The sequence below is a fragment of the Sinocyclocheilus rhinocerous genome, unplaced genomic scaffold, assembly GCF_001515625.1.
Source record: "Sinocyclocheilus rhinocerous isolate Xijiao unplaced genomic scaffold, SAMN03320098_v1.1 scaffold3824, whole genome shotgun sequence".
NCBI lineage: Eukaryota > Metazoa > Chordata > Actinopteri > Cypriniformes > Cyprinidae > Sinocyclocheilus > Sinocyclocheilus rhinocerous.
Genome location: NW_015641015.1, coordinates 283,190 through 293,906, shown reverse-complemented (window position 1 = coordinate 293,906; position 10,717 = coordinate 283,190). Strand labels below are relative to the sequence as shown.

The 10,717-nt window shown below is 39.6% G+C and overlaps 1 protein-coding gene across 1 annotated transcript in view; it reads right to left on the bottom strand.

Moving 5' to 3' along the window:
* LOC107753728 (slit homolog 1 protein-like) overlaps positions 1-10,717 on the bottom strand; it is an 81,680-nt gene that overhangs the window by 34,877 nt on the left and 36,086 nt on the right. Inside the window, exons 6-10 of the mRNA XM_016569942.1 lie at positions 6,324-6,395; positions 6,161-6,232; positions 4,742-4,813; positions 1,445-1,608; positions 1,166-1,313 (exon numbers count right to left, since the gene is read on the bottom strand). Coding sequence (XP_016425428.1) covers positions 1,166-1,313; positions 1,445-1,608; positions 4,742-4,813; positions 6,161-6,232; positions 6,324-6,395 — 528 coding nt within the window. The remainder of the gene's footprint in view (positions 1-1,165; positions 1,314-1,444; positions 1,609-4,741; positions 4,814-6,160; positions 6,233-6,323; positions 6,396-10,717) is intronic.

Here is a 10,717-nt window from a genome sequence, read left to right as displayed (position 1 = left end):
GTTTTGTAAAAATCGACGCGTTTCAAAAAGGCGGGGCATAGAGGAGAAACAATAATGTACAGTATGTGGAAAATAATGTGTTTTTTTAACTTTAAACCGCATAAACACATTTCATTACACCAAATACACAAAATAATGTTCTTTTTAGCAGCATCATATGACCCCTTTAAGAACTTTCAGAAATTCTTCACATTATATTGGCTTTTGTGTGTTTTTAGTATATTTTGTGTGATTTTAGTTCATCCAAAGCAACTTATATTGCGTTCACGGTATACATTTCTTTAGTTCCTGCATTTCCTGGGAACTGAACCCACAACCTTGGCGTTGCTTGCATCATACTCTACTGTTTGAATTACAGGAACTTTAATCTAACAGTTTTTAAATGTTATTACTTTTAGACAACATTCAAAATAAATATTCCCAAAATGTTTGCAAAATGATAAAATTTTGATAAAAAAGAATGTTTTGAATAAGGATGTCCCGATCAGGTTTTTTGTGCCCCCGATCCGATCCGAGTCGTTGAATATTGAGTATCTGCCGATACCGAGTCCCGATCCGATACTTGTATATTCCTACTGTTTTATGCACAATCCAAGTACATTAAAGTTATTAAAATCAATGCATACAGTGTTGTTCAGATAGTAAACGTAATATGTGTGTGTGTGTATACATAAATATGATACACTCTCTATATGTATATATTTGCGCATACTGTATAAAGACATTGGTAGAATATGGGACTAGTGATGTAAACTTATTATATTTTATATGTACAATAAGCAGAATGATTGCAACATAAAGGTACAAAAGTGGAGATATGGTTAGAAAGCATGAAGCTAGGGGTGTCAGAACGCCAGTCTGTTAATCAAATCCGAAGCAAGGCACAACCCATAGCAAAATAAGGATCGGGCTGAGGAGAGCTGATACCGATCAGTTCATAAAATGCTTGATCGGCCCCGATCCCGATCCTTGAGACCGAGTCGGGTTTAACATTCAGAAACGATTTATATTATATTGGCCTTTGTGGGTTTTTAGATCAGTTTGTGTTTTCCAAACTGACTTGCATTGCATTCAAGGTGGACATTTGATGCATTTCCTGGGAATTTAACCCACAACCTTGGCATTGCTTGCACTATGTTCTACTGTTTGAGCTACAGGATCTTACATCTCTGCCATGCTGTCGGGCAGGCTGGCCGGGATCGCCGTCAGTCCTTTCCCTCTGCAGTCCACAATATTATTACTGCAGGTGCAGATGGCCGGACACGAGCCCGTGGCAAAACTACACGACTGAACAGCAGCGTCTTCAGACTGACCTGCAGAGGCACATTTGCATTGAATAAGAAGAGGTTGTGAGTAATAAAGTGTGCAGCATTGTTCTTCACTTCGGATGAGTGCAATTCAGCAGATGCTGGTGTCGGGTGAAGAGACTGGAAGGCTTGTTTACCTGAACATCTGAATTCGTGTTTCTGGACCTCGGCTACATTAAGTCCTCGTATCGGAGCCGGAGCGCTGCACTGGGTGAACAGACCGATGGTTGGCCGCTCGCGCAACCACTGCGACAACCAGGCCAGATTGCAGTCGCAGTTCAGGTTGTTGGAATGTAAACGGCTGAAGGTGGAAAAATGGCAGCATAAATGTTAAGACGAAGCTTTTATCCAATTCTCTTTAACCTGAGGATAAAGGAATATTAGTTCATGCAAAAAAAAACAAAAAACGAAAATTTGCTGAAAAAAATCTGTCAAATCAGATTTGTAGAAATGTAGCATTACATCGGTGTCTCAGCAATGGATACTCTGCAAGTGAATGGGTGCGGTCAGAATGAGAGTCCAAACAGCTGATAAAAACATCACAATAATCCACAAGTAATCCACAGCACTCTTTAGTTCCTGCATTTCCTGGGAACTGAACCCACAACCTTGGCGTTGCTTGCATCATACTCTACTGTTTGAATTACAGGAACTTTAATCTAACAGTTTTTAAATGTTATTACTTTTAGACAACATTCAAAATAAATATTCCCAAAATGTTTGCAAAATGATAAAATTTTGATAAAAAAGAATGTTTTGAATAAGGATGTCCCGATCAGGTTTTTTGTGCCCCCGATCCGATCCGAGTCGTTGAATATTGAGTATCTGCCGATACCGAGTCCCGATCCGATACTTGTATATTCCTACTGTTTTATGCACAATCCAAGTACATTAAAGTTATTAAAATCAATGCATACAGTGTTGTTCAGATAGTAAACGTAATATGTGTGTGTGTGTATACATAAATATGATACACTCTCTATATGTATATATTTGCGCATACTGTATAAAGACATTGGTAGAATATGGGACTAGTGATGTAAACTTATTATATTTTATATGTACAATAAGCAGAATGATTGCAACATAAAGGTACAAAAGTGGAGATATGGTTAGAAAGCACGAAGCTAGGGGTGTCAGAACGCCAGTCTGTTAATCAAATCCGAAGCAAGGCACAACCCATAGCAAAATAAGGATCGGGCTGAGGAGAGCTGATACCGATCAGTTCATAAAATGCTTGATCGGCCCCGATCCCGATCCTTGAGACCGAGTCGGGTTTAACATTCAGAAACGATTTATATTATATTGGCCTTTGTGGGTTTTTAGATCAGTTTGTGTTTTCCAAACTGACTTGCATTGCATTCAAGGTGGACATTTGATGCATTTCCTGGGAATTTAACCCACAACCTTGGCATTGCTTGCACTATGTTCTACTGTTTGAGCTACAGGATCTTACATCTCTGCCATGCTGTCGGGCAGGCTGGCCGGGATCGCCGTCAGTCCTTTCCCTCTGCAGTCCACAATATTATTACTGCAGGTGCAGATGGCCGGACACGAGCCCGTGGCAAAACTACACGACTGAACAGCAGCGTCTTCAGACTGACCTGCAGAGGCACATTTGCATTGAATAAGAAGAGGTTGTGAGTAATAAAGTGTGCAGCATTGTTCTTCACTTCGGATGAGTGCAATTCAGCAGATGCTGGTGTCGGGTGAAGAGACTGGAAGGCTTGTTTACCTGAACATCTGAATTCGTGTTTCTGGACCTCGGCTACATTAATCGGAGCCGGCGGAGCCGGAGCGCTGCACTGGGTGAACAGACCGATGGTTGGCCGCTCGCGCAACCACTGGGCCAGATTGGCCAGATTGCAGTCGCAGTTCAGGTTGTTGGAATGTAAACGGCTGAAGGTGGAAAAATGGCAGCATAAATGTTAAGACGAAGCTTTTATCCAATTCTCTTTAACCTGTGCATCAGTGTCTCAGCAATGGAACTCTGCAAGTGAATGGGTGCGGTCAGAATGAGAGTCCAAACAGCTGATAAAAACATCACAATAATCCACAAGTAATCCACAGCACTCCAGTCCATCAGTTAACATCTGGAGAACACAAAAGCTGAAACAAATCCATCCATCAATCCATCCAATCCATTAAGACGCTTTTAACTAAAATATGAGTCCATAATCCATAATAATGCTTCCTCCAGTGAAAAAGTGGTCTGGTCTGAATCAGGAGAGAAATCTGCACAGATCATGCTCCGTTTACTAGCCAAAACAGCTCTAAACAAATATGTGGCTGGATTTTGATGTGAGAGACAATAGGAGATGGACTTTTTCACACTACACTGATTGTGTGTGTGTGTGAGTGTGTGTGTGTGTATGAGTGTGTGTGTGTGTGCGTGAGTGAGTGTGTGTGTGTGCGCGTGAGTGAGTGTGTGTGTGTGTGTGTGTGCGCGTGAGTGAGTGTGTGTGCGTGTGTGTGTGCAAGCGTTATTATGGATTATGGACTAAAAAAACGTCTTAATGCTGGATTAGTTTCAGCTTTTGTGTTCTCCAGATGTTAACTGATGGACTGGAGTGCTGTGGATTACTTGTGGATTATTGTGATGTTTTTATCAGCTGTTTGGACTCTCATTCTGACGGCACCCATTCACTGCAGAGCATCCACTGCTGAGACACTGATGCAATGCTACATTTCTACAAATCTTCACCTTGAATAGCCTGAGGTTGAGGCAATTTTCAGCTAATGTTTGTTTTTAGGTCAACTATTCTTTTAACCAGGCCCACAATGGTGTTTGCTCAGAGCTCGGCTAATAAAAGCAGCAGCAGATCATGTTGTGTTTTGGGTACTGGTCTCCCACCAGGCTTCTTGACTAGATGTACTGCACGGCACGGCACGGCTCGGTTTGCGTTTCCACTGCAGTTCAGTACCGCTTTAGAGTGGGCGTGATTATTCACATGTCGTTATAGTTGCGCCGCCTCTACTGCCGCGACTCCTGGAAAAACTTTTTCAATCCGCGTCGCCCCATCAAGCTCTCGCTGGATCTGATCTTCTGCTATCAACGAGAGGAACGTCTGTACTTCCTCAGCAGACAGCGAAACAGCCACTTTTTGGTTGTTAAAAAGGCACGCTTGTTCAAAACAGTTGCGTTCGATCCTTCGCTGGCTGTGCTGATTTAAATCTAGCGGTTCTGTTGTGTTTGTGTCGCAAGTTCAGTGACGCAGGTAGTGACGATTCTCTCCGGCCAATCCGTGATCAGCAGAGTTGACACGTCACGTTTTGGAAATGGTACGGTTCACTTGGAACCCCAACCGAGGTTGTACTAAAAAAAGTACCAGGTACCAGGTACTGTGCCCAGTGGAAAACCCCCCAAAAGTGAACCGTACCGAGCCGTACCGTGCCGTACCATGCAGTGGAAAAGTGCCATTTGTGTCACTCACAAGGTCCTGAGCTTGGGCATGTGGTTGAAGCTGGACACTGGGATGCTGCTGATGTTATTGTTGTTCAGGGTTCTGCGAAACATCAGAGAGACTATTAATGATTGTTCCCACTGATCATCACTTCTGATTATGAACCAGTTCACCATGAAATAATCCAGCCTGATCTCTTAAGAATTCATAATTATTTGTACATAGCATTTAGCATTTTTGTACTTTGGATATACTTTGACAATTTCTATAAAAAAAAGGGTTTATGTAAGCATTGTTTTTAAAATGCAAAAGGCTTTATATTATATGTAATCTTTTATATTTGCTGTATATTACTATGTATTTGTATAGTTAAATTTTACTATTATATTGATATTTTTGAGCTCCTAACCTAAGCTCACCCTAAACCACACCAAAACATGCTATGACAATATACTATTATACACATACATACATTTTGTCTCACACACGCTGACGTATAGCCTCTCAAGGCTTGTGATGTAAATAGATTACATTTGTAAGCACTTTATGATGTGCTTGTCATTTGCCCTCAGCAAAAACAAAGAAAATGCAGTGACTGGATGATGACAGGTTTTTACTGTTAGGTTAAATTGAGGCTGAAGTCAAGAAAACCTTCCAACTGTGAAACCACACAGAATAAGATGAAACACTGTAATGTCTAACTACACAAAAAAATTCCGTAAAATTTACGGTAAAAAAAAGGCAGCTGTGGTTGCCGGAATTTTTTTACGGTAAAAAATACGGTAGCAACGTTTTAGGATTTATGGTTTTAACTTATATTTACAGTTAAATACCGTAATTTCATAAACTGATATAATGTTAATATACCAACCTATTGAAGTACTGAAATCTGTTTTGTACATTAGGTGTAACACACAACCCTAATATACAAAACTAATAAGAAACAGGTCCAATACAGTTTTTCACCGTATATAGTAGGGGAATTTACCGTTAACCATTTAACAGGTTTTTACGGTAGCATTTTTACAGTCTTTTACCGTTAAATTCACGGTCATTTTTTACAGTGTAGGTAAATGCATTAAATAAACATCACTGATTTAACTCATGAATAGTCATGATCCTCAAGAAATCATAAACATTTGTGCATCTCTAACGGTGCGTGTAAAACACGCAGTCAGTCCATTACAGTTTTTTTCAACTGCTTACACACCAAATCTTTCCTTGTCACACAATTTCTGAAAGCTGACAAGTAAAGATTTTGTGTGTGAGCAGTTGAAAAAAACTGTAATGCTGTAAGTTTTAGTGTCGATGCAAACAAACGCAGATGTACTCATGCTAGAATCAGACGTCCTGTGATTGTGAATGAGATCTCAGTGAATGATCAGGCTCTGTCACACAGATTAATGATGGATGCTAAAGACTGTAAAACATGTTTTTTTATATACTCACAAAACTTCAAGTCCACGTAGTGCGCGGAAAGCTCCGTCCTCGATGCAGCTGATGTGATTCTTGTCTAACTGACTGTAAAACACACAGTGAAAGGACGGTTAAACATGGGTTGGTTTAGTCTAGTTAGTTTAGTGATCTCTGTGCTGTCGTGTTTTGAGCTCACAGGTTCTTGATGTCCGTCGCTCCTCTGAAGGCCTTTCGAGGAATCGCCTTGATGAAGTTCTCACTCAAGTCTCTGGAAAAAGAGACAATCTGGGATTAAATACATTACATAATACACACACACACGCATAATGCCAGTTCACAAGTTACATTACAGGTGCATTAGATCAGAATTAGGTGCACTTGAGTTCTCTGTGTCTGAATTTATGTCTTTAAAAATAGTTTTAAATTTTTTTTATAAAAATAGATAAACATATTTTTTATATTTCATTTCAGTAATGTTTCAATAAATGTTTTAAATGGTTTTTGTTTCATGTAACTACAATAACCCTGCTGAATACATGAACTAACTGCAGATATTTTATTTTGTTTTTTAATTTTTTTATTATTTTTTTCCAGCGTGTAAAAGAGTGTTCAGTACAAATCTGCTTTAGTGCTGCGTTGCAGACTTTGGGTTTGAAATGACATGAGGATCAGTAAATGATGGCAGAAAACCAAAATCAGCCGTAATGATGATCTGCCTGAAGAAGAAGAAAAAAAAAACGTGCAAAGAGGTAAATTAAATTGTTGCGTATTGTACAAGGCTTCTGCGTCATGCACTGAAAATCTGAAAAACAGTTCTCTGAACATGATTCTGAACACGAAACAAATAACAGACTGAGGACGTTTGAGAAAATCAATAGACAGACGTGTCATCGCAGGCGACGCAAAGCGACAGAAAGCAGCTGAAAGGCAGCGTCCTAAATCCTGTTGTCATGCTTTAAAGTGATCGTGTGCGGAGCACAAAGCTCTCTGGGTAATCTGAGTGGATTACACGCTCGTGTTTAAGAGGCTAATTGCGTATCTCTCAACACTAATGAGAGGCCTGAGAGGAAAACACACAGCCAATTCCTTCCTCTTACAACACGTCACATGATGCTGATACACAGTAATGTCCGAGATCATTTCCTGATTTGATTCAAGCGATGTTTTTCTTGAAGTCTGCTGGCTGTAGGTTAAGGGTTGGTGCTAAAGCAGGCAGAACTAATGAGTGCTGGTGGCATGTTTGTTAGAGGGCCGTCCTCTGAAAGCATGTGACAAACGGGGCCAAACCCTCAACAGAGGACGGTCTGTGGGGCTAAAAAGAAAAAGAGAAAGTAACATGCAATTTCCCTTCAGCTCCTTCAAAGCAGTCACTTACAGTTCATTCCTTTCAGTCTTTTACACTTAATCAACAACCAGTCCACATGGAAAAGACAATCCTCTTCAGGTCAGAAATGCAGGAACATAACCAGCCTCAGTTCAATAGCACATGCTGTTTGTAAGGCTGCAGGCTTCACACAATACAGAACGAGGATTGTCTTCCTCTCACTGCTCCTGATGCCGTTATCGCTGACTCTGAGTTATGAAGTCTTCCTGAGGGAGCTGGGAATCGTCTGGAAGCCTCCCAAGGAAGTCCAGTAACCACAGAGACAACGCAAATAGCTTTCATTCCCTCAAGATTCAGACCAACAATGAAAGCCTTGCTGAGCTTTCTTCATCACCATTTACGCCCTTTATGCTCATACGCAAGGTTTAGCCCTCCGAGAGCCTTGCTATTCTGAAATGTAAAAATGCACACGTATCTAAAATGGACAACTTCTTAACTCAACAAACCCAAGAGTATCCAGAAAAGAAAACAAGCACTGTGCAAACATCGTGTTATGTGATGTTTGGCGGTTCAGTCAGTGGCTAGATGAGCGATAGAAACAAACAACGGCAAAGATATCGCTGAAGTACTGGAGAAAACACTCAGCGATATGAGTCAATGAGTCAATGTCATTTCCTTCTGAGAAAAACAAGCCAAAACAAAACTTGTTTTATCAAAGGAAAAATATATAGACGCAAAAACTGACAAGGAACACTCACCTACATTTAAACTGCATTGCTTCAAGTTAAATACTTAAATATTTTAATTTAATTGAAAAAATACTAATTGTATTCTCTCCCTCATCTGAGTGTCCTGCTTTATTTGAATGCTGTTGTGCACCAGCGATACACAAGCCGAACTAAACATCTCGAAGCAGACGTGTTGTTTATGTCGAAATGCATGAAAAACAGGCAGCAAACATCGCATACATGGTTTTATGAACCCAGCCCAAACCAAACCCAGCTGGGAGTTGCTTTGGGACTTGCAGAAACAGTGGGAAGGTCTTTGTGACAAAGCTGCTGTATAATGAATCCAACCGCAGCAGTCATATCATAAAGGCAGAGAGCTTGTCCTCCAGAATCCTGCAGCTTCTGTCAATCTGCCACACTATCTGCAGATGTGTGCAGGCTTCTGGGATCCTACAGTAAAGCCATTCAAGAGAACTAGAGTAACACACGAGTCTGCAGTACTAGACTAGTACTAGTAAGTAGGTGATGAGCCCAGACAGGGAATTCTCTTCTGACTGATTTTAATATCACAAATTCTCCACTATTCAGTAAATATGAGGGTCAAGACTCGAAACATTTGGGATAATGTAAGTACACAAGTCAACAAAATATATAACACTGTTCTAGTGGTTTTTGGATATTTTAATAAAAAAATCTTACATATTGTGCATTTAAAGCACATTTCTCACAGTCACAATGCTTCAATAAGCACATGACATCACTAAATATTCTAAAATATCTAAAATATTTGGTGTCAATGGAGACTTCTGCCAAAACTCCATCAGTGGTCAACAAATTGCCACAGCCGACCCATTTAAATGAGTAATGTTCTCAGTTTGTGTAAATCCACGTGGGGGTCAGAGTGTGGTTTTTCATCCACAGTAATTTCACACTTGTCTAGAACAAATATGTCGCTTTGTTTCATAATTACAGTGTATAGGTTTTTCTTTATTTACCTCAAAAGAATGGAAGTGAAATGTGACAACATGCCCCGTAGGTGGGGTACATTGTAGGGGCACGTTGTAACATGACTTATGACGGAGGAAGTGAAATGTGACAACATGCCCTGTAGGTGGGGTACATTGTAGGGGCACGTTGTAACATGACTTATGACGGCTTAAAACGTTATCTGATCTCATGAACAAAATATACAAGACAAACTAAAATATTAAAATGAACTAGTTTCTCGTGGTTTCTCATTAAGATTCATAAAAGTAATTAGTGTACATTACATCGCTAATGTCATAGAATAGCATAGTTTGTTTAATAACAGCGGGGCACATTGTAACACAGTGTTACAACGTTCCTCATCTGTGCAACCGGAATTTAAAACCGGGTAGTGTCTTCTGCTAGTTATCGAAGCATTAAAAACTATCTGAACTGATTTGCAGATTTCCCTCATTTTAAATGAATCCTAAAAACTGAGATGAAAATTTTTTTTTTGTCAGAAATTGACTTTTGCTATGGTAAAATAAATGTTCAGCGATATCTTCAAAAGATTTTAGAATTTTGGCGCACTTTTTTTTCTCTATATAGTGTTGATATGGTAACTAGTAAATACTGTACATTCTGCTATGCTAGCATGTGCGGAAATATTTAAACCATGTGTGTTAAACTAACCCTGCGCTAGTTTGTGCCCTAATTCACTGCAGGTCTTTCACTGCTCTTCAGCTGCTCAATAAGTGATCACTTAGTGAATAATTATCTTACGTAATTACCATATTTTTTATTAAACAAACATCTCTCTAGGCTTTCAGCGTGTCAAGCTTTGTACTCGTTTCCCTAGAACAGTATGTATTATTCTGCATAATCCTAGTGAAACAGTCACAAAGAGTCTCAAACAAACAAATCAAATCCTATTAACATCTCATCTGTTTCTCCTAGAGAGCAATGCAATTAGTGTGTTATCACGTTATCTCAAAAACTGATTCTTTTGAGTCTAGCATCATTTTTAAATGCAAATTTTAGGAGAGAGAAGTTGAAAACACCATGAAATATCATCAGCATTAAAAGTACAATAAAATATTGAGAAAATCAGAAATACATGTCTCAGTTTAGCTACCATGAGTATATTCAATAGTTGAAAAAAAAGCCATGCCTCTAAACGCTATTTCCCACAATGCAATGCATTAGAAATGTCCATCTAATTAAAAATGACATGACAAAAGGACGGATGCTAAACCACCTGTAAACACATATTCATACATGTCTTTAAAATAATACATGACGCATTCTGAAAGCTTGCAATGCAACTCAAGCACTTTATGACAGCAGGCAACTGATTAAAATGAATTCTGGTCTGGAAATTACGATTCCAGCCAAAACAGCCATGTACTGAATAATATGAAAAAGTGCAGGACTGAGAGAACTGGCCTCGTTAATGGCAGCAGAAGTGTCTCAGTCCCAAACACGCTACACTAGTCTTTTGTCTGTCGTTCTATTGAGTGTCAATCGTGTAAGAGCACTTTAGCAGGATTAGACTGCATTCATACATATCTG